This window comes from Coregonus lavaretus (genome assembly GCF_964263955.1).
Source record: "Coregonus lavaretus genome assembly, chromosome: 40".
Taxonomy (NCBI): Eukaryota; Metazoa; Chordata; class Actinopteri; order Salmoniformes; family Salmonidae; genus Coregonus; species Coregonus lavaretus.
The window spans coordinates 10867522-10891275 of record NC_140027.1 but is presented as its reverse complement, the minus strand read 5'-3'; the positions used below and the strand labels follow the sequence as shown (position 1 = coordinate 10891275).

General features: G+C 42.8%; 1 protein-coding gene across 2 annotated transcripts in view; it reads right to left on the bottom strand.

Moving 5' to 3' along the window:
* Positions 1 to 476: 476 nt before the first annotated feature.
* LOC311113314 (serine/threonine-protein kinase MARK1-like) overlaps positions 477 to 23754 on the bottom strand; it is a 74277-nt gene continuing 50999 nt past the window's right edge. Inside the window, exons 7-18 of one of the 2 annotated variants that reach the window (XM_084156534.1) lie at positions 21471 to 21527; positions 20980 to 21216; positions 11958 to 12077; positions 11367 to 11466; positions 11011 to 11123; positions 10299 to 10452; positions 7671 to 7843; positions 7266 to 7357; positions 6601 to 6762; positions 6021 to 6278; positions 3741 to 3785; positions 477 to 3009 (exon numbers count right to left, since the gene is read on the bottom strand). In XM_084156534.1, the coding sequence (XP_084012660.1) occupies positions 2664 to 3009; positions 3741 to 3785; positions 6021 to 6278; positions 6601 to 6762; positions 7266 to 7357; positions 7671 to 7843; positions 10299 to 10452; positions 11011 to 11123; positions 11367 to 11466; positions 11958 to 12077; positions 20980 to 21216; positions 21471 to 21527 (1857 nt within the window). In that variant the 3' untranslated portion in view covers positions 477 to 2663. The remainder of the gene's footprint in view (positions 3010 to 3740; positions 3786 to 6020; positions 6279 to 6600; positions 6763 to 7265; positions 7358 to 7670; positions 7844 to 10298; positions 10453 to 11010; positions 11124 to 11366; positions 11467 to 11957; positions 12078 to 20979; positions 21217 to 21470; positions 21528 to 23754) is intronic. The other variant, XM_084156535.1, reaches the window with a different exon arrangement.

The window sequence follows — 23754 nt, the reverse complement described above, 5'->3', positions numbered from 1 at the left end:
ATGATCATGAGTTTTTCTAAAACCAACAATGTTTCATCATCTGACTATGTTCATGTTGATTGTACTATGTGTTCTAATTAAATTAACAATGTGACATAGGTGTACAAAGACGTATTGCATAAATTTGCATAAAAAAAGTTACTTAAAAAAAATTCAAATATCAATTTTTTTAATGAAAGATTCTGAAAATTATGCTTATGTACTGTATATAAAAACTGTTTGACTTAAGAACATATTTTCACCTGTGTTTGCTTTCAGTATGAAGTTTGGCATGGCCATACACATTAGGATAACCCACCAGCTACAGAGCAATAAATATTTATATATAAATTACAGCGCTCTTTCCAAGATTTATCATTCCTCCATGTTACTCAAAGTTTATGCTAAACCGATTGGCTGTGATGCCATGGTTACTCACACAAAATTAAATAGCAAATACTGGTAAAAAATAACAAAATGACACCAGACATTTGCTTGAGACTCCTTTCAAGTAAGCTTTAATATTGTGCACGAGTGAGACTGAATCTAGATGACTCAAGCTTTCCTCGCATGTATGTTGGGGTAGGAGAGGTTTTGGTGGGGGGGGGGTTATTTAATGGAGATGAAAGGGGCGAGGCATAAAAGATTTACATTTCTTTAACACTTTCTCCTCTACACTTGGTCTGCTAAGGCAACACAATAGACGTCTCTCTGGAAGTTGTACCGTTAACAATGAGGAATATGCATTTTAATTCCACGTGCACTATACGTCAAGGTGCGCTAGCCCCCTCCAACCCTCCCTGCTCCCATAATGCCACAGAAAGTCAGCGGTGGAGATATCGCTCAGCTTCCAGAAGGGCTCACAGCCTTTAACCTTGTTTCCATCTTTTTTTTTCTTCGGACCACTCTCCTTTGTGCCTTTGCTTTTTCCTTTCTATTGTGTCTTTTGAAATCAGGAAATAAAACGTCTGCATTCCGTTTCCATTCTCTTCGCTGCGTTAAAGGGTGCGGTCTAGGCCCATCTCGAATCTTTACAGTAATACAACATGGAATACCATTGCACAATTGACCCTCATTACTTTTCACACAAAATAAAAAGAGTAGAAACGTACCAGCACTAGTGGTTATTTTACGTACTCATCGCAATCACTAATTACAAAAGGGGAAAAACCTAAAACAAAATAAAAACATATGCGAAACTAGTTATCTCCTATTTTTCCTCTCGTACAGGTGAATGCCTCAGAAATACCAAGCAGCACATTAAAAAAGGCATAATGTGGTGGAATAAATACAATATATTTTGCAAGAAAATAAAATTGAGCACAAAACAAGTCAGACAGTACAGTAACTATCAATTAACTGTAGTTTAGAAGGGAGTAAGGGAAACAGAGGGATATATTCACTAGTGAGGTCAAACTGCTTGGGCATCACTTTGCATGAACCCTTCAAGCTTTGGACAGTCTCAAGCAGAACATGAGATATCTGAGGCAGTTATAATAATTGATGTCACTTCCTGACCTAGAATGGTGGCCGGTGCATTTATGCTACTAAAAGACCATGAATAGTGTTTTGAATGGGTAGCTTTCACCCAATATTTGTTAGAAGAGTATTTGATCATTAATCGAACGCAATGCCAACGACATTTGCGACACCGTGTTTAAGACCGCATAAAGTGGACTTTATGAGAACGGGCTTAAAATGTAGTGCAACTGAAACATTTGTGGTCCTGTCAGTCTACGCTGGATATTTGGGTTCTCAAAGGTAATAAAAGGACATGGTTCGTCACATCTGACTTAGCCAACATAAGATCCCTTATGTAAATTCTATGCAATAAACAGAACATTTTAAACTGCAGCTACGCTACATGAAGGAGGATTGTGAGAATGGCCAAAAATAGTGCATTAGGAGGAATGACTTGATTAGGGCTTTGGGATGTATAGAGTTTTGCTTTTCAACACAGTTCACGTCATTCGATCTCTCCTATATTGGGAAAGGAACTTATTGTCCGTGAAAAGTAAAAAATAAGCTAATTTTTTTCTTTTCCTTGTGAGAATAAAAAATGGTTTTCTTTTTTTCAACATTAAACTCCAGTGGAGGCAAACAATCTACAAATATGTCAACAATAGAAGGAAAGAGAACTCCAAACAAAAAAGAAAAAATTCAGTATGACACATTTAAACACACTTTCTGTACAGAAACTCAAGACTATACAATACCTGCAGACATTATGCTGAAGAGTCCTGTTTTATACAACTCTATGAACAATACAACTCAAAACATTCTCTATTTTATTTTATACTGTACATGTGGAAAAAGTAGCTTTGCAGTCTGTTCTTCCAACCCCCTTTAAATGTAGTTTAGCAATGGAATTGAAATTTTGCGGGCCATTGATACAAATGTTTTCATATTATTGCAATAATGGTCAGTTCTCATCTCTCGTTATAATCAACGATTTTGGAATACAGGGGTTTGCCTTGGGGAGGGAAAATACGAGTGTTTCACCAAGCAATACGGCAGTAGCATCGAATAGCGGTAAACTCAATATTGCGGCTGACTCTCTTGGGACCGACACTTGGGGCGCTTGCAAACTCAAGGAACACCAGGATTATGTCCTCTGCCCCCTCCGTTTTCAACGTCGTATGTTAATTCTCTTTAGTTTGTTTATTTTTCCCAAAAGTCACTTTTCACAGCTTGAGCTCGTTGGCCACTTTGGACGCGATATTCTTGAAGGCGATGGACGTGCCTGAGATCCGCTTGAAGCGCACGCCGTTGAGTGAGAGGCGTGGCAGCTTGCACACCTCCATCTCCCATTGGACCAGGCTGTCCTGGCGGGCGTCGCCGTGCACGCAGAAGAGCATGAAGCGCTCGCGCTGCTCGTAGTCGCAGTTGTTGGCGTCCAGGACCTTCCGGATCTCGCGCATCATGTCGCCGGGCTCCATGGACGAGGTGGTCTTCATGCTCCAGGTGAAACGCAGTGAACGGGGTTTGGAGTCCCGGGAACCGTCCTCCTTGGGTTCCCCTGACGCGCTCCTGGAGAGGAACAGAACACAGACAATAGTGTTAATTTAATAGGAGATAAGTAGGTAGACGCAAACCCAAAAAAGTCGTTGAGTCATACGACATGGTTGGGAGTATATAGAGTGTGCGACTATTTCTTTTTCAAAGATGGAACGGGGATGTAATAGAAGCCAAACGATAACACACAGAGCTTGTATAACCCATGTGTTTGGGACCCCGTTGTAAGACTGACAAGAACTGAATGACTGTCAAATGTATTTTTTTCAACGATTACGCACCTATTACTTAGTTGAGTGTAACACACACACTCAAAACAGACACTTCTAGACAGCTTAAACACACAAATGGCCCACCAAGGTCTAGCAAGAGCATGGTATTCAGGCTCACGGCACAAAAAGCGCAAACACCATCGCTGTGACTGAGGACATGGGGACAAAGTACACACACATCACAACAACACAACAACAAAGCACGACAACACGACATCAAAGCACAGCACAACAAGTCCCGGTACGATAACAACAATGAACAGGTAATTTAAGACGGGGGGGGGGATGTATAGCCACCCTATAATTAGTCCACCTTCCACCATCACAGTGCTAACTCTACTCCACAACATTGAACAGGAATGAACCTGTGACATTCGCTTTTGATCCTGGGACTAGTAGTGACCCTCAATGACATGCCATGCTTTCAATTCGGGGTTGTTATTTCTTCTGCGGGCGGCTGTGCCGATGCCTCACCTTGGGGGGTCTGTACTGCCACTGGCCTCTCCTTCAACCGTGGCCCTTTGGGAAGCAATCAGAGTTCAGAGTTCAACAGAGCAGTAGAAGGGGTTGTACACACAGGCGATGGGATATGTGAAGGTCGGAAGAGGGTGGGATGGGGTTAAACCTAGAAACATACACGGTCACGCGATTCAACTCGTTCTGGGGAGACAACTGGCGAGGACTGCCACAAACCGACATGACACGTATAAAAAAAAATCGGCAAGCTAGCTAAAACAGAGGATGATACAATGTGGAAATCATGTGAACAGAGAGAGAGATGGATGAAAGAAGTAATCTACAGTACACAACACACTCAAAACAAAGGACGGAACAAGAAGTCGGAAGGTGAGTGCAGGTGTCTGCAAACTCCAAGGCATCACAGGCAAGGCATCTCAGGGGTCTCAATCTCAGTCTGTTAGTGGTGCAGGGTCAGATAGGGGGGTAGATAATGCAGGGCAGTGTATTGTTCCGCACAGTGGATTTTGGGGGGGGGGGTTTAGGGAGAGGGTTAGGGAAGGGGGGCTGGCACCAGGGCGTGAATGGTTGCATGTCATTGAAGAGGGCTTGGATTGCGAGGAAGAGGGGGTGTGAGGGTGAGTCATTGTGGGAGGGTGTAGACATGGTAACCATTCTGTGCGCTCCTACCTCCGGCCAGCCCTGAAAGACATAGTTCTAAAAAAACAATGAAAGAAGCAATTTTGAGTAGCTATGGATGGAAATGGACAGTCAGGGTGTTGTGGGAAATGTTGTTCAATGACGGTCTCATAATGTGGCAGAAATGTACGATCAAATGGTGATGGGTCCACTATGTCAGCAAAGTCAATCCCAATTTCGCATTAAGAAATGATGTGCTTAAATACACGTTACATATGCAAGACCCCTACATTCACTATGGGCTGATTGAAAGCAATAAGAACCAACTAGTTCATACAGGTTGGTTCATAACCAGTTCATACAGGTTGGTTCATAACCAGTTCATACTGGTTGGTTCATACCTACTACACATGGAAAGTCTGATTGACAATTACTCTCAACAAACTATAAGAATGAAAACAAAACATTTCATCTTAAATTTAAAAAAAAAAGATTCATAAGAAAATATGGAAAATGTTGGGAAAGAACCAAAAAAGATTAAAAGAGTTGGGAAAGAATAGAAAATACACATGATTGATTGCTACAGTAGCATACGATGAGTGCATAGAACCTTTCAGTGGTGCAGGCAGTCTGCAGAGTGATAGGTTAGTTTGTCATGCCCTAAGGGTGGAGCCCCAGGCTGGTGATAGAAATCAGGCTCGTTTTACCCAGTGCCCTTGACTGACTGCAGCACGGTCAGAGATACTGCAGACTCCGCACTCTGTGTGTGTGTGTAAGAGAGAGAGAGACTGCATGTATTTATGCATGTGTGTCTGTGCCTTTGCGTGTGGTCCTGCAAGTTTGTGAGTGTATCTGTAGGCAGCCCACGTCTCTCTCAGACCAGAGCCTGGACACTGCAGGCTCACCTAGGGGAATAGGGACCGGACACGACATCTGTGGGCTTAGCGCGCCGGGGTGAAGTTGACCCTAGGTACAGATCTAGGATCAGCTTTCCCTCCCCCAATCCAAACCTTAACCATTAGTGGGGGAAATGCTAAACTGATCCAAGATCAATGTCTAGGGTCAACTTCACCCTTCGCAGTGGTGTCCCCTGCTAATGCAGGATTGAGAGAGAAAGAAGAACCCAATCACCCTTTCTCTATTTTCTCTCTCCACACTCATTCAAAGTAGCCTTGTACCTTTCCCTTACATGGTACCCTACTAAAGAAGTAGATGTACTGACTAGTACAAAATGTGCAGCTGTTACTTTCAATATCAGATGCAACGCTGGGTAAATATGTCCCTAAGGAAGAGAAACATGAGACATGATGTGTAGCAAGGTTGGGGTAAATACCATTTCAATTAAGTCAATTCAGGAACTAAATTGTAATTGCAGTTTACTTGCCGTATTGAAATGGAATTGACCGAAGTCCTGCAGTGTAATATTGTAAATATCAGACCTGGGTCAAATACATTGTCAGATACTTTTAAATGATGGCGATGTGCCCGGTACAATGGAACCAATAGAATAGGCCCAAAAGTGCCAACTTTGCTCACACTTGCACGCAGGTGAGGCTAATTAAGCGCACCTAAAATACATGAAGATAGGCTATCTGATTGTATTTGTTCCAGGTTTGGCAAACATATCGGTATGGTGCATTTCCGTCCATTTCCACTGACCTGCGGACAAACTTGGAGGTGATCTTGCTGATGATGCCCGTGGAGGTGCCCCTGCGCGCCTGGGACAGAGCCCCCGTGTCGTGGGAGAGCGTGGGCGAGGCGGGCGGACCGTTGTAGGTGGCCGAGCGGCGGTCGCGAAGTTGGGCACCGTGGAAGGTGGAGCGGCTGGAGGAGCCGCGGGGGAAGCGCGTGCGGTCGGGCGGCGTGGCGGCCGTGCTGCTGCTGATGCTGTGCGCCGACGGCGAGGCCGTGGGGGGGCTACGAAGGAAGAGGGGAAGAGGAAGTAGAAAGGAGGAACATAGAAGGAAGAAATACAATCAAGACATTGGTAATAATAGAATATTTTAGGATATAGTATCATAGGGCAATGAAAAAACATGGACGTTCTAACAAGTCATTTGTCCCAGTTCCTCAACCCTCCATTGTCTTAAACCCTTGCTCAACTCTAAATTGACTCCTACCCTTTAGGGGTCATTTAGATCTGAAAAAACTAAAGTATAGGCTAGGTCATTCATATAACTTGGGCCCCTTCCTATTTGGGACTTGAGCCCCTCTCGCCCTCTCTAACCCCCTGGCTCACCCCTTGTACTCTGCATTGTCGTCTATGGGAGGCAGTGGGGTCTTGACGGGGTGGCCCGACGCCGACATGGACTTGACGTGACGCGGCCGGGTGGAAGGGAGAGCGGAGGCTGCGCCTGATGACGGCGAGGAGCCACTGGCCGAGCCTGACATCTCAGTCAGACTGAGAGACAGAGAGAGACAGCGAGAGCGAGAGAAAGAGACAGAAAGCGAGAGAGAGTGAGAGAGAGACAGAAAGCGAGAGAGCGAGAGAGAGAGAGAGAGAGAGAGAGAGAGAGAGAGAGAGAGAGAGGGATGTGAGAGCGAATGGGGAGGGTGGGGGAAGAGAAATAGGTGAAAGAGAGGACAAGGGGTTGAGAGAGGACAAGAGGGGTCACAGGAGGAAGAATACAAGGAAAGGAAAGCGAGAGAGGTAGAGAGAGGGGACAAGAGCAGGGCGAGAGTCAGTTCTAGAGTCATTTCTAGTCACACTCCAAGGCCTATGTATTTACTTTGTAGTTACACAGGCAGGTAAACATTATCAACAGCAATCAAATTATCAACAGCAATCAAATTAGTAGTAGCATTGGCAACAGTATTGATTTATTGTTGCTAGTTCAAACATGATCAACATTATCATCAGTAGTTTCCTTGGCAGCAGCATAGGATCCCAATGGCCCTCCTCACCTGCTGTCCTTGCCATTGGGAATGGCAGTGTAGTGATCTGTGCTCGACCGCTCACACACGTATGTGTTCCTCCTGGTCATAGCGTTGCTATTCTGTGGGTCACACACACACGACACAGCCTTCAATAACTTCTGTCATAATACAGACTATTTTTGTTCTGACAGTCCGCCAAAAATACAAACCATAATGGAAGCTAAGCATCTAGTGACTGGTTATGACAGTCTAGTCTGATGGGTTCTAAATGACTTTGGGAATGACCAACTTTGGGGACAGAAAACGACTTTCTGTGCCAGTCATCCCCTTCTTATTTGAAGGCAGAAATTGCTGAAACCTTAGACTCCTGAATATTATAAAACATATCCTGCATAGCACTTTGACCCCCAAAAGGGCACTTTGACCCCTCACCCCTGAGGCGGTGGACGACTTCTTCCTCTCCTGTGCCACCAGCGGAGAGGTGGGCACGTCGGCCTTGGAGCCAGCCGTGCCAAGCTTGTGGGCGGCGTCGCCCTTGTCGCTCTCCACGCTGTTGGCCTGCGCCCGCTTGGTGTAGGACATCGATGGGGGGATAGAGGGCGCCACTGAAGACACAGAGCAATGACATGATTAGTACGGACTTCATTATTCTTTATTGAACCTTTATTTAACAAGGAAGTTCCATTGTGGTTTCTGCAGAGTTAGGGACAATTCCATTTAACTTCAGTCAATGCAGAAAATGTATATAATAACATTATAATAGTTTAACCAGACATTTTATTTTTTATTGACTGGCTTGAATGGCATTCACCTAGAATGTATACTGGTCTTCTGTAATTAAACATTTCCATTGAATGTAGTATAGTAGGCCACATGTAAAGAAAGCACTGCTTGCAGGTGTTGCACACCTGGAGGAGGAGGTGTTATAGTGTGGGGGTGCTTTGCTGGTGACACTGTCTGTGATTTATTTAGAATTCAAGGCACACTTAACCAGCATGGCTACTCCAGCATTCTGCAGCGATACGCCATCCCATCTGGTTTGGGCTTAGTGGGACTATCATTTGTTTTTCAACAGGGCAATGACCCAACACACCTCCAGGCTGTGTAAGGGCTATTTTACCAAGAAGGAGAGTGATGCGTGTTGCATCAGATGACCTGGCCGCCACAATCCCCTGACCTCAACCAAATTGAGATGGTTTGGGATGAGTCGGACGGCAGAGTGAAGGACAAGCAGCCAACAAATGCTCAGCATATGTGGGAACTCCTTCAAGACTGTTGGAAAGCATTCCAGGTGAAGCTGGTTGAGAGAATGCCAAGAGTGTGCAAAGCTGTCATCAAGGCAAAGGGTGGCTATTTGAAGAATCTCAAATATAAAATATATTTTGATTTGTTTAACACTTTTTTGGTTGCTACATGATTCCATGTGTTATTTCATAGTTTTGATGTCTTCACTATTATTCTACAATGTAGAAAATAGTAAAAATTAAGAAAAACCCTTGAATGAGTAGGTGTTCAAACTTTTGACTAGTACTAAGTATTCAACCCCTTTGTTATGGCAAGTCTAAATAAGTTCAGGAATCAAAATGTGCTTAATAAATTGCATTGACTCACTGTGTGCAATAATAGTGTTTAACATGAGTTTTGAACGACCTCATCTCTGTACCCCACACACACAATTATCTGTAAGGTCCCTCAGTCAAGCAGTGAATTTCAAACACAGATTCAACCACAAAGACCAGGGAGATTTTCCAATGCTTCGCAAAGAAGGGCACTTACTGGTAAATGAAAAACAAACAAAAGCAGACATTTAATATCTCTTTGAGCATGGTGAAGTTAATTACACTTTGGATGGCGTATCAATACACCCAGTCACTACAAAGATACAGGCGTCCTTCCTAACTCAGTTGACGTAGAGGAAGGAAACCGCTCAGGGATTTCACCATGAGGCCATTTATTTGGGCTGCAATTTCTGAGGCTGGTAACTCTAATGAACTTATCCTCTGCAGCAGAGGTAACTCTGAGTCTTCCATTCCTGTGGCGGTCCTCATGAGAGCCAGTTTCATCATAGCGCTTGATGGTTTTTGTGACTGCACTTGAAGAAACGTTCAAAAGTTCTTGAAATGTTCTGTATTGACTGACCTTCATCTCTTAAAGTAATTATGGACTGTCGTTTCTTTTTGCTTATTTGAGCTGTTCTTGCCATAATATGGACTTCGTCTTTTACCAAATAGAGCTATCTTCTGTATACTCCCCCTACCTTGTCACAACACAACTGATTGGCTCAAATGCATTAAGAAGGAAAGAAATTACACAAATTAACATTTAAGAAGGCACACCTGTTAATTGAAATGCATTCCAGGTGGCTACCTCATGAAGCTGGTTGAGAGAATGCCAAGAGTGTGCAAAGTTGTCATCAAGGCAAAGGGAGGCTATTTGAAGGATCTCAAATATAAAATATATTTTGATTTGTTTAACACTTTTTTGGCTACTACATGATTCCATATGTGTTATTTCATAGTTTTGATGTCTTCACTATTATTCTACAATGTAAAAAATAGTAAAAATAAAGAAAAACCCTTGAATGAGTAGATGTGTCCAAACCTTTGTCTGGTACTGTATATAATTTCCACTTTGACATTATGGGCTAGTGTGTGTAGGCCAGTGACAAACTATTTCAATTTAATCAATTTTAAATTCAGGCTGTAACAACAAAATATGGAAAAAGTCAAGGGGTGTGAATACTTTCTGAAGGCACTGTATTAGAATAAGATGCGCTAGATTAGGATTGGAACGGAAATCTACAGGACGCTCCAGTAACATGGTTGGAGAGCCCTGCTGTAGGCTTTCAGTCATTGCGCTTACGCTAGTTAGCATTGACTCCCAAAATTACCTCTAACTCTTTATACTGGACGCAGAGACATAAAAATGCCAAAATTCAGGACTATCCCTTTAAGCTATGATTTTCCAATAAACAATAATAATTATATTTTCTGTAATAATGGTGATAAATCTAAAATCTTGTGCCATCAGATTCAAGATGGTCGACAATGTTGTCATTACCATGGTCACTGAAGCGCCGCTGCTTCTGGTTGGCCGATATGCTGCGTGTGACCTTGGAGTGGGCTGGCGATTGGCTGGAGCTGTTGTTGGCCTCACTGCTGGGCCGTGACCTTTGACACAGGTTGCTATTGGACAGCGACTCGCTCCCCTCAAACTGTCCAATGAAAGGGGGGGGGGGGGGGGCATTTGAAAAAAAGAGTCATTGCACACATTATAACGTGGTGGCCATGTAGACTTAAAGGTAGACTGCAATTTGACATCAAAGTGGGGCAAATTCCTTCTTATAGAAATCAACAAGAAGAATTCAAACCTACCAAGACTGCCACTATTGGCTCTTCCCATGCTTCAAGGGCGTAAATTGGGAAGAGGAAATAATGTCAGTCTTGGCAGATCAGAATTTTGTTGTTGTTGATGTCAGTAAGCAGAAAGTTGCCCGCTGTGTATGATTATATCAACTGTCTAAAGTATAGCTTTAAAACATAGTTAAAACTATAATTTTGACCTCATGAACTGTCAGTCCTTGATCCATAGCTCCCACAACGAATTTGAGAGTGGTTACCCCCTTCCCTCAGCTTTATAGCATACCAAGTGGTGGGGCTGCCGTTTTGTGGTTTTTCAAATAAAGGAATCGGTCTTTAACATGCGTCTCCATAGGATACATACGAATTGGTTGTGAAGTCTGTCATTAGTATATCTATAGCGTATGTCTCACCTCGGCTGGTTTCCTGCCCAAAAGGAGGTAAGTGGCCATTGTCTCGTCATACTTCTGTCCCGTTAACGCATCTGTGATGTCCTCTTTGGGGAAGCCCATGGTTATCATCAGTTCTGTAGGGAGAGAGGAGGAAACATAACACACTATGAATGAATGAATGAATGACATGAATGAATGAATACTAATCTAATGTGTTGTCTAATTCGAATGTCATCCCTGAAGTTCCCTTGAGAGTAATAAAGTTATTGTGTTTCATAATTCTGTGGTATGAAAATATAGCGTGTTACAAAACAGCCCGTAAGTGAGGAAGGGAGAGTGTTCAATCAGACGATTACGACATTGGGCGTGTGACTAACCTATCCGTTTGGTGTCGTTCCAGTCGGGTTCCGGTTCCTGATGGGGCTTCAGCTCCTCCTCCTCATGGCCCACGTTCATCCAGCGGTCTCGCATGATTTGCTGAGGGGGACACGGACGGTTAGATGGACCAATGGACAGAGAGACAGAAAGATAGAGAGGACAGCTTCATCATATAGTGAAAAAACGAGACTTCGCACATCTATACGCTCAAGTTGGATTTAGTAAATGAACAAAAATACTCAGAGCAACACATCAAAATGTTTCAGCAGCTGGAAGCCATTGGTTAAACGTGTCTTCTTTAGTTCCATGAATGCAAGCTGTAGACGTGACCTAGAGATTACTTTATCTGTATGAGCACGCACATGTGGTATGTGTTTGAGTCTACAAGTGTGTGTCTGTGCATGTGTGTGTGTGTGTGTGTGTGTGTGTGTGTGTGTGTGTGTGTGTGTGTGTGTGTGTGTGTGTGTGTATGTATGTATGTATGTATGTATGTATGTATGTATGTATGTATGTGTGTCCGTGCATGTGTGTGTGCGTGACCGTACAATCACGCACGTGTCAGTGTGTGTGTGTGTCCCCCTCTCTCTCACCTCCAGGCTGCTCCGTTTGCCAGGGTTGAGCACCAACAGTTTCTTCAGCAGATTTTCACAGTCTGTAGACATGTAGAAAGGAATGCGATACTTCCCTCTCAGCACTCGCTCTCTCAGCTCCTATGGAGGGAGATAGAGAGTAGAGGTTTGGGGTTAGGGGTCAGTCTCTAGACATGCAGAAAGGAATACCATACTTCCCTCTTATCATTGTCTCTCAGCTCCTACACAGGACAACTAACAACAATAACAGAGGATGAGACTTTTGGGCCAAAGGAAAGAAAGACTTTACCCCTCAATACTTCATTTGGCATGAACATGTCAAATATGTCATTGGACCATGTCAAATAGTGTTACCAAAAACAGTGTTTTGTTTTGCAGTACTATGTAACTTCAAGTGTGACCAAAAGGTTTCTAGCAATGAGAACTGTGGAACAACGGACACAGTAGTATTCGACTATGGTAGCAACTGAAGGAGACTGATGTGTCCCACATCGGAAATTAGTGGCTCCACACACACGTACACACACCTCCCCTTGGGAGAATCAAAGGGTAGGGATCTGCTGATCAGCATAAAGCATGACCTCCAGGCTACCGTCCCACTCACTTTCATCTGTTCGATACATCCATCCCCACCACACACAATCAAGTTCTTCAAGCATGTAGGCCTATTCAAAACAAAAAACTATGTTAAGTGAGAATAGGCGTTGGTCTGAAGCCGAAAAAGGAAATTCACATGAGCACCACAATGCCTATTCCACCCATGCGCTACCAAGGTTTTCCAGCATACACCTTCTCAAACAGCCTAATTCATACTCTTAGAGGTGCTTCCACAATAATGTGATTTGTGCATGCAAGGTTAAGTATTGGCTTCTTCACACACCACAGTAAGACATTATCCCATTACGCTACTTTTTCATGTTTTTTTATTAAATGAAAGCAAGCTTTTCTTTCATACTTACAAGACCATCAGGCTTGATTGAACTGTTTTGTCTTGTAGTAAAGTGGTGCATGATTGTGGACTACAGGAAAAGGAGGGACGAACAGGCCACCATTAACATCAACGGGGCTGTAGTGGAGCGTGTCGAGAGTTTCAAGTTCCTTGGTGTCCACATCACCAACAAACTACCATGGACCAAACACACCAAGACAGTCGTGAAGAGGGCACGACAAAACCTTTTCCCCCTCAGGAGACTGAAAAGATTTACAGTGAGGGAAAAAAGTATTTGATCCCCTGCTGATTTTGTACGTTTGCCCACTGACAAAGAAATGATCAGTCTATAATTTTAATGGTAGGTTTATTTGAACAGTGAGAGACAGAATAACAACAACAAAAATCCAGAGAAACGCATGTCAAAAATGTTATAAATTGATTTGCAATTTAATTAGGGAAATAAGTATTTGACCCCCTCTCAATCAGAAAGATTTCTGGCTCCCAGGTGTCTTTATACAGGTAACGAGCTGAGATTAGGAGCACACTCTTAAAGGGAGTGCTCCTAATCTCAGCTTGTTACCTGTATAAAAGACACCTGTCCACAGAAGCAATCAATCAGATTCCAAACTCTCCACCATGGCCAAGACCAAAGAGCTCTCCAAGGATGTCAGGGACAAGATTGTAGACCTACACAAGGCTGGAATGGGCTACAAGACCATCGCCAAGCAGCTTGGTGAGAAGGTGACAACAGTTGGTGCGATTATTCGCAAATGGAAGAAACACAAAATAACTGTCAATCTCCCTTGGCCTGGGGCTCCATGCAAGTTCTCACCTCGTGGAGTTGCAATGATAATGAGAACGGTGAGGAATCAGCCCAGAACTACACGGGAGGATCTTGTCAATGATCTCAAGGCAGCTGGGACCGTAGTCACCAAGGAAACAATTGGTAACACACTACGCCGTGAAGGACTGAAATCCTGCAGCGCCTGCAAGGTCCCCCTGCTCATGAAAGCACATATACAGACCCGTCTGAAGTTTGCCAATGAACATCTGAATGATTCAGAGGAGAACTGGGTGAAAGTGTTGTGGTCAGATGAGACCAAAATCAAGCTCTTTGGCATCAACTCAACTCGCCGTGTTTGGAGGAGGAGGAATGCTGCCTATGACCCCAAGAACACCATCCCCATCGTCAAACATGGAGGTGGAAACATTATGCTTTGGGGGTGTTTTTCTGCTAAGGGGACAGGACAAATTCACCGCGTCAAATCTTGGGTGAGAACCTCCTTCCCTCAGCCAGGGCATTGAAAATGGGTCGTGGATGGGTCTTCCAGCATGACAATGACCCAAAACACACGGCCAAGGCAACAAAAGAGTGGCTCAAGAAGAAGCACAGTAAGGTCCTGGAGTGGCCTAGCCAGTCTCCAGACCTTAATCCCATAGAAAATCTGTGGAGGGAGCTGAAGGTTCGAGTTGCCAAATGTCAGCCTCGAAACCTTAATGACTTAGAGAAGATCTGCAAAGCGGAGTGGGACAAAATCCCTCCTGAGATGTGTGCAAACCTGGTGGCCAACTACAAGAAACGTCTGATCTCTGTGATTGCCAACACGGGTTTTGCCACCAAGTACTAAGTCATGTTTTGCAGAGGGGTCAAATACTTATTTCCCTCATTAAAATGCAAATCAATTTATAACATTTTTGACATGCGTTTTTCTGGAGAAATTTTTTTTATTCGTCTCTCACTGTTCAAATAAACCTACCATTAAAATTATAGACTGATCATTTCTTTGTCAGTGGGCAAACGTACAAAATCAGCAGGGGATCAAATACTTATTTCCCTCACTGTAGCAGGGGTCCCCAGATCTTCAAAGAGTTCTACAGTTGCACCATCGAGAGCATCCTGACCGGTTGCATCACCGCCTGGTATGTCAGCTGCTCGGCATCCAACTGTAATCACTGGAGCCAAGCTTGCTGCCATCCAGGACCTATATACAAGGCGGTGTCAGAGGAAGGCCCAAAGAATGGTCCAAGACTCCAGTCACCAAAGTCAAAGACTGAACTCTCTGCTATCACACCGGAGCGCCAAGTCTAGGACCAAAAGGCTCCTTAACAGCTTCTACCCCCAAGATATAAGAGTGCTGAACAATTATTTACTATGCGATTACACAATGTAGCTGGCTAGATGACTTCAGGAGCGCAAAACATGGATGAGCCGTTCTCAATGTGTTGGGAGGGGCCTGTCAAAACTGAACCCGTAATGTTCTGATCCACAAGCGGTAACTTTAACCATTACCCTAACAATCCTGATCTTAACGCATTGACTTCGACAGATCATTTAAATGTCTGGAAGCGTTCGTTCCAAAACAATTTTGTTCATTCACTCAGTAGTCATTGCACGTTTATTTATCTTGCTTGGATAAATACAATAGTCTAAAACAGTGGATTTGTTGAAAACAGACTCATTTAATTAGGTAGTTAAGAATCCTTTTCTTTTGACTGCAGGCTGCAACCTGATCTCATAGCATTTCGTATTATTCTGTACGTAAATCCGGTACACTCCATTTAGTATGATATCTTACGTATGGTATGTCTTTTTTTTTATATATATTTTTTAAGGGGTAGATCACCTTTAATATTGCAAATAGATTGTGGCTTCTATCAATGTAATTGTCTACATCATAACCAATCCCCAAAATATATATTTTTTAAATATATCACACACACACTTATATTTTAAAATATGTTCTCTAACCCTACAACCCCTCCCCTAATTGGTGTAAACTAATGGACAACAACACGTAGGCTTAGACTTCCTGCTTATACACACTATACACATTTTACGGACACAGTATATTTTACATTAGTTATCTTGTTTTTTTGTTGTTTTTTGTCCCACCCTTCAGCTTCCCTCAACCCCTCCCATCTATCTCTGAACACCATCCAGTTTTGATTTCCATTTGCCATATATTTTTCAACTGTGCTGTGATGTTTCACAAAAGTTCTGAACCTTTCTATTCTCATAGTTTCTACAGATTGTAAATTAAATATATATTTTTTTGCTAAGAGTATTATTACATTATTGATCGATTAACTATGACTTTTCAGATCACCCAGCAGTGCTATTTGCGGAATTAACTCCAGATAAATGTTGCAATTCTTCAGCCATTACTGATCCTGCAACCAAAAACAAGCTACTTATGGACAGAACCAAAACAAATGATCTAATGATTCTGTCTCGTCGCAGAAAAACTGTAGAGCTGGCATGGTTGTATCCCCAATATATACAGTGTATTCGGAGAGTATTCAGACTCCTTCCCCACATTTTGTTACGTTACAGCCTTATTCTAAAATTGATTAAATAAATAAAAAAATCCTCATCACTCAACACCCCATAACGACAAAGCGAAAACAGGTTTTTAGAAATGTTTGCAAATAGAAATACCTTAGTTACATAAGTATTCAGACACTTTGCTATGAGACTCAAAATTGAGCTCAGGTGCATCCTGTTTCCATTGATCATCCTTGAGATGTTTCTACAACTTGATTGGAGTCCACCTGTGGTAAATTCAATTGATTGGACATGATTTGGAAAGGCACACACCTGTCTATATACAGTGCATTCGGAAAGTATTCAGACCCCTTGACTTTTTCCACATTTTGTTACATTACACCAAGACGTAACCATCAAGACTCTTCCTCGAGCTGGCCGCCAGGCCAAACTGTGCAATTGGGGGAGAAGACCCTTGGTCAGGGAGGTGACCAAAAACCAGATGGTCATTCTGACAGAGCTCCAGAGTTCCTCTGTGGAGATGGGACAACCATCTCTGCAGCACTCCACCAATCAGGCCTTTATGGAAAAGTGGCCAGACGGAAGCCACTCCTTTTTAAAAGGCACATGACAGTCCGCTTAGAGTTTGCCAAAAGGCACCTAAAGGACTCTCAGACCATGAGAAACAACATTCTCTGGTCTGATGAAACCAAGATTGAACTCTTTGGCCTGAATGCCAAGCATCACGTCTATGGCTGAGGCAGTCATGAAATTTGGTCAGCCGGTGATTGTCTAGCAAATAACTGAACGTTAATTAACATAAACACATTTTGCATCTCCTGTCTTCCACACACAGCCTACAAGCCACTGATGCAGACCTTTGGAACATCTACATTTAAAAAAGTCTAATAAATCTATGTAATATAGCCTACACGTTCACAATAAATCCATTATTATTTTAGACAGGTCTAAAGAAAAATGATATGAAGAAAATGTAGTCTATTACAGAAGAACATAATAGCATACTTTGAGTTGTCCTTATGTTAGGTCCTGATCTGGCTATGCCATATGGCTGTGGGCTTCACTTCTCCCTGAGTGCTGCCTGCTCCGAAGCACCTCTCACTCACATGGCTCTCAATCACGTGATCGGGTCTTTCTCAAAGGCTACAAGTGAAGACAGACACTGCGTGTGTCCTTATCCAATTCCGAGGTGCATATTGAAGATTTTGGAAGAACTGTCCACATTTACTTTTCGTCAGCCAACAAGATGAGTAGGCCTAACGAACAGCAAAAGCACTAGCCTATGTCAATCTACTATCCCCCATAGGTCAAAAATTGACCTATTCTATTCTGTGCGAGAAATAAATATTCCAAACATAGTCTGGGACAGTTGTGGGATGCGATAGATCCCAAATTAATACAACCACTAGAATCCCAATAACTTTTTTACGCAATGAGGATGACGCAACAGATCAGAACCTTTAGCTTAAAAATGTGATAGCCTAATAGTTTATTTCTTCACATTATAAGCGCAGCAATGCACACACGGCAGTAGGCTATAAGCGCTAATGTTCCATTAGCGGGAAAACACCATTATCAAAAGTGACCGCAAATGCGATTATGCATGTAATGCTTTTTTATAAAGGTGCATTTTCTTGGTGAAAATTATCTTCCCTAAACGTGAAACTCACACACTGCTTAAGTATGCCAGTTAGGCTATACACCCCTTGTAAAGCAGATTAATGTGCTTAATTTTAAGAAGTTATTTGGCCACTTTAGATGTGATACAAACCTTATCAAAACATTTAGGCCTATGGGCTAGGCTACATGAGGTGTGCAACTATGATTAGAATATGCATTGTTTCTTGCCTTATGCTGGGCATCATTCACAAGTGATAATATATAATTCACAAGTGATATGCTAATATTGTCACCCATCAGACTATACTTGATTTAATCTTGTCTTTACATAAACAAAATAATATAGATATATGTGTGAAATTTGTTTTGATTTAGAATGGACCATTATCATGCACCTATCTTGAAACAGGGGCAGGGGAACAAATACATGTCATCTATGCACTTAAATAGCGAATGGAGGGCACTTTCCCCGTGGTTCATTTTCATGAGACTATACTCCTGTTGTAAAGATAAGCAATGTGCTTAATATTAGGAAAGTTGAGAAATAAATATAGCCTATAGAAAGCTGATTGGCTCCTCCTCTTTTTAATAGAGGCCATCACTCTGTTTTATCTCGCAATTGTATAGCCTATAGAAATGTTGCGCAACATGGGCTCTCAGGAAGTGTTTGATTAGATTTTCGATTACATTTGCGTTGATGTCAGAGTGATTAGAGGGACAATAGAGTCCTGAGTACCAGGCAGTTAGCAAGTTTGGTAGGCTACTAATGACCATCAGCAGCATCAGAGCTTGGAGAAGCCTAATTACTGTGACTAAACGGTCACGTGGAATTTGACTGCCTTGTGTGGCGGTAATAGAGTCACCGCAACAGCCCTATTCACATCTGGAGGAAACCTGGCACCATCCCTACAGTGAAGCTGTGGGGATGTTTTTCAGCGGCAAGGACTGGGAGACTAGTCAGGATCGAGGGAAAGGTGAACGGAGCAAAGTACAGAGAGATCCTTGATGAAAACATGCTCCAGAGTGCTCAGGACCTCAGACTGGGGTGAAGGTTCACCTTCCAACAGGACAATGACCCTAAGCACACACCCAAGACAACGCTGGAGTGGCTTCTGGACAAGTCTCTGAGTGGCCCAGCCAGAGCCCAGACTTGAACCCGATCAAGCATCTCTGGAGAGACCTGACAATAGCTGTGCAGCGACGCTCCCCATCCGACCTGACAGAGCTTGAGAAGATCTGCAGAGAAGAATGGGAGAAACTCCCCAAATACAGGTGTGCCAAGCTTGTAGCGTCATACCCAAGAAGACTCAAGGCTGTAATTTCTGCCAAAGGTGCTCCAACAAAGTACTGAGTAAGGGTCTGAATACTTATGTAAATGTGATATCAGGTTTTTTGTTTCAATAATTAGCAAAAATAAGTCAGCACACATTTGGATTATAAATGTCAAGACGGCAGGAGAGGGAGTTTATGCCGGAGCTGGAATTTATTTGAAAGTGACATGTGTTTGAAACAGCAATGCTGTCAGTCTGGGAATGCACAACTGAGGTTATCTTTACATGTGCGTTTGGGGTTCAACCATTTACTACATGCGGTTCAACATAGCTAACTTACTGTTTCTTAAAAAAGCAATTTGTTTTCCCGGCTATGGTTTGTGTTGTGGTCTTGGTTGTTCTTAGTCGAAGAAATGTAGCGTAGCGAACTGCAGTGTTTGTCCTGTCTGAAATCTGACTACCTCGTCTTAACGTTACCGTAGCTTGGTCTGTGCAATGCAAATGAAAGTGATTAGCTTGGCTGTTTCCCAAAGTAACATTAACTAACTAGTTATGTTTGCGTAAGAAAGTATGATAAATTGTGCCGCATGATCTGGCCATAAACGTTAGCTAACGTTACAGTCTTACGTAGGCGGGAAAACAGTTTATTTGTGCATATTTGTTTGTGCTCCGATTACACGCAAGTGTCTAGATCAGCAGATAACACATGATGACTTTATGTGAAAAACCTTACTTGGCTAAATATAGTTTCCTCACTTGTCGGTTAGCTACCTAGCCAGCATTAGCTCTCATCTAACTGGTATAATGTTACGTTAGCTAGCTAGCTACCTACCTAGCTAATCAAAACCACATTCATTGGCTAGCTACCTTTATTTGCCTGTTCATTAGCTAGCTAGCTTTCAGCTGACTGGTGTTAGCTAGCTACAGAGGCTAGCTGCTGGACTTTGTACAAGCAAGCTAACGTTAGCTAGGTAACGTTTGCTAGTTAGCTACCTAGCTAATCGTTATGATGAGTTTCTAGGGTATCAAGTAATTCATGATGCAAGAAGATATTTAACACTTAGCTGGGGAGTTCATATAAATATTTAATAGGTACCATGGTACCTAGCTATTCCGAACTAACTAGACAGAGAGACCCTCTCACTTATATACCCTCTGTTACACATTTCTTCAACCCCATCTGGTAACCATCAGTGGGCACTCCAATGTCTGATGTTATTTCCTTTTACCCCAAGTCAGTACATCATATCCATCAATCATTCTAAGATATACATCAGTACTCTTCCTTGACAGAATGGAATCCATGTTATTCAGACTGTGCGGCACCAAGTCACTTATCTACTAATTTTAGCCTGGTTCACACAACACTATGAAATGACATAACACTAAACAAAATATCTGTTTGCATTTATTGATTAACCTCAGCTTGAATACCACCATGTAGCTAGCTATATACAGTAGCCTAGGTTTGTTCACATACACTTCTTATGACTGGCAGCATGTTGCAAGCAGCTGTGTTGTTGCCGAGCAACTGACCCGGTGTTAGAACTGAGTGTCGGCTAAAAAATATGTTAACATTGTCAGAAATGCTACAAAAAGGTAGCACATCGTTGTTTCTTAACGGACGGAAATGTGCACGTGAGAGCGATACATTATAAATGTAATAAAATCCGTTGCACCCACAAACTCAGTCAATCTGGCATTTTTAAGTCCAATGGTCACTTTATGGACGCTATAGTCTCCATTTCATCTGACGTCTAGAATTTGAGCTAGGTAGGCGCAACAAATACTCCTATAACGCAATTGCTAATGATCCTGTTAAAAAAAAAATATGTTATGTGGTTCTCGTGTGTTGTGTACCTCCAATAAAATTAATTTGCGAATTGTTATCGAGATTGGTGTCACCAAACACACCTTTAGATTCTGTCCGTCAAAGGGCAGTGAGCCGCTGACAAGTGTGTACAGTATGACCCCCAGGCTCCAGACGTCCACCTCGGGCCCGTCATACTTCTTCCCCTGGAACAGCTCCGGGGCGGCGTAGGGTGGGGAACCGCAGAATGTGTCCAGCTTACTGCCCAGGGTAAACTCGTTGCTAAAGCCAAAGTCTGCAATCTTGATGTTCATGTCTGCGTCCAGGAGTAGGTTCTCAGCCTGATGGGAGATCGGGAGAGGGGGAGAGGGGGGTGAGTATCTGTGTATATGAGAGATACAGCAGTCAGTCAGACAGAAAGACAGACGGATGGATATACATTGATCGAGAGAAAGAGAGACTGTGAGTGTCTGTCTCTCGATCAATGTCGATCAATGTCTACTCAGACAGTGAGTCACAGACAGACAACTAGTGTGTGACACTTGATGGATCAAAGTTCCAAAGCTACAGCAGCATGTATGGTATTGGTTATCACCTTGAGATCCCTGTGGACGATCCTCTTCTGATGGCAATACTGCACTGCAGAGACAATCTGAAAGAGAGAGAGAGAAAATTCAGTTATAGAAGGACAATTTTTTTCCAATCCATTCCTAGGGGACCCCCAGCGTGTACATTTTTGTTCTACCCCAGCATTAACACACCTGATTTAACTAACCCAACAATTCACCAAGCTAAGCTAACAAATCTCAATGGTAGATTTAGCCGCTACGCCATCGCTCTACTGAAGGCTAATGAATCTCTACAGTTAGTTAGCCATTAGGCTATGCTTTGCTACAAATTAAAGCAGTTAGGCTATGCTACAAATGAATTAGTCCCCACTCCCAGCAGAGATTCCATTAGCCTCCTAGCAATAAGGCTAATCAAATCCCTCCTCAGTCAGAGATAAGGTACTCTGTTTGAATGCTACATAGATAACACATCCGTCCTCCCTCGAGGTATGCTAACGCTAATCATCAATTCTGACAAGACTGGATAGGACAACACTAAAATGAAGTCTTTCCAGGGCCGTATTCATAATTTGTATACAGAGTTTGATTATTTAAAAATCAGCCTCATTTTAACTTCAGAGTTGCTTTTTTCTTTGAGGGCTAATCGGAGACATTTCTGGGGACAGGCCACCAGAATCAGGGACTGTCCCGGAAATCGGGGACGTCTGGTCACCTTACAGTTAGCTCAAAGAAGAGATAAAGGAAGGATGCAAAGAAAATGTATTTGAATAATGTTAAGACTATTGCCCCATTGCAAACGAACAGTTTAGACTTTTGCGCAATTCCATATTGACCCCTAGCTAGATCTGAAAGGACTGGATAGGTGTCAGCAATATAGGAATAGATTGACCTTGCGCTCTGAATTTTTTTGCCATGTCACTTACACCTATCCAATCGCTTCAGATCTACAAATGTGCCTGGGTGGGTAGTGGATATGGGCTAGGGGTTGTTTCTGGACAGGGCCATTGACCAACACAAACCTTATATCCTTGGGACAGACACATCATAAAGGATGCTGCTATGCTTAAGGACTACCACTAGAGTCTAGGGAAAAGGCCTTGGACCTGTTTCTAGACGGGGCCATTGACTAACCTTATATACTTAAGGGGAATCCTAGCTTCCACTAAAGTCAAATTTTTACTTAGTCACGCAAGGATGCTGCGATGCCAAAACACCACCACTAGAGGCCAGTGTGGGTTGACAGACAGAAGTGCACTAGGGGAGTAAAAGTAGTTCTAATGTTCTGTATTTCTGCTTGGTGATTCAGCATGAGGTCTGCTCCAGTACTGAGTAACAGATACGGTAATGTCATAAGCACACACCAGCACACATACAGTTGAAGTCGGAAGTTTACATACACCTTAGCCAAATACATTTTAACTCAGTTTTTCACAATTCCTGACATTTAATCCTAGTAAAAAATCCCTGTCTTAGGTCAGTTAGGATCACCACTTTATTTTAAGAATGTGAAATGTCAGAATAATAGTAGAGAGAATGATTTATTTCAGCTTTTATTTCTTTCATCACATTCCCAGTGGGTCAGAAGTTTACATACACTCAATTAGTATTTGGTAGCATTGCCTTTACATTGTTTAACCTGGCTCAAACGTTTCGAGTAGCCTTCCACAAGCTTCCCACAATAAGTTGGGTGAATTTTGGCCCATTCCTCCTGACACAGCTGGTGTAACTGAGTCAGGTTTGTAGGCCTCCTTGCTCGCACACGCTTTTTCAGTTCTGCCCACTAATTTTCTATAGGATTGAGGTCAGGGCTTTGTGATGGCCACTCCAATACCTTGACTTTGTTGTCCTTAAGCCATTTTGCCACAACTTTGGAAGTATGCTTGGGGTCATTGTCCATTTGGATGACCCATTTGTGACCAAGCTTTAACTTCCTGACTGATGTCTTGAGATGTTGCTTCAATATATCCACATAATTTTCCTTCCTCATGATGCCATCTATTTTGTGAAGTACACCAGTCCCTCCTGCAGCAAAGCACCCCCACAGCATGATGCTGCCACCCCCGTGCTTCACGGTTGGGATGGTGTTCTTCGGCTTACAAGCTCCCCCTTTTTCCTCCAAACATAACGATGGTCATTACGGCCAAACAGTTCTATTTTTGTTTCATCAGACCAGAGGACATTTCTCCAAAAAGTACGATCTTTGTCCCCATGTGCAGTTGCAAAACGTAGTCTGGCTTTTGTGAATGGCGGTTTTGGAGCAGTGGCTTCTTCCTTGCTGAGCGGCCTTTCAGATTATGTCGATATAGGACT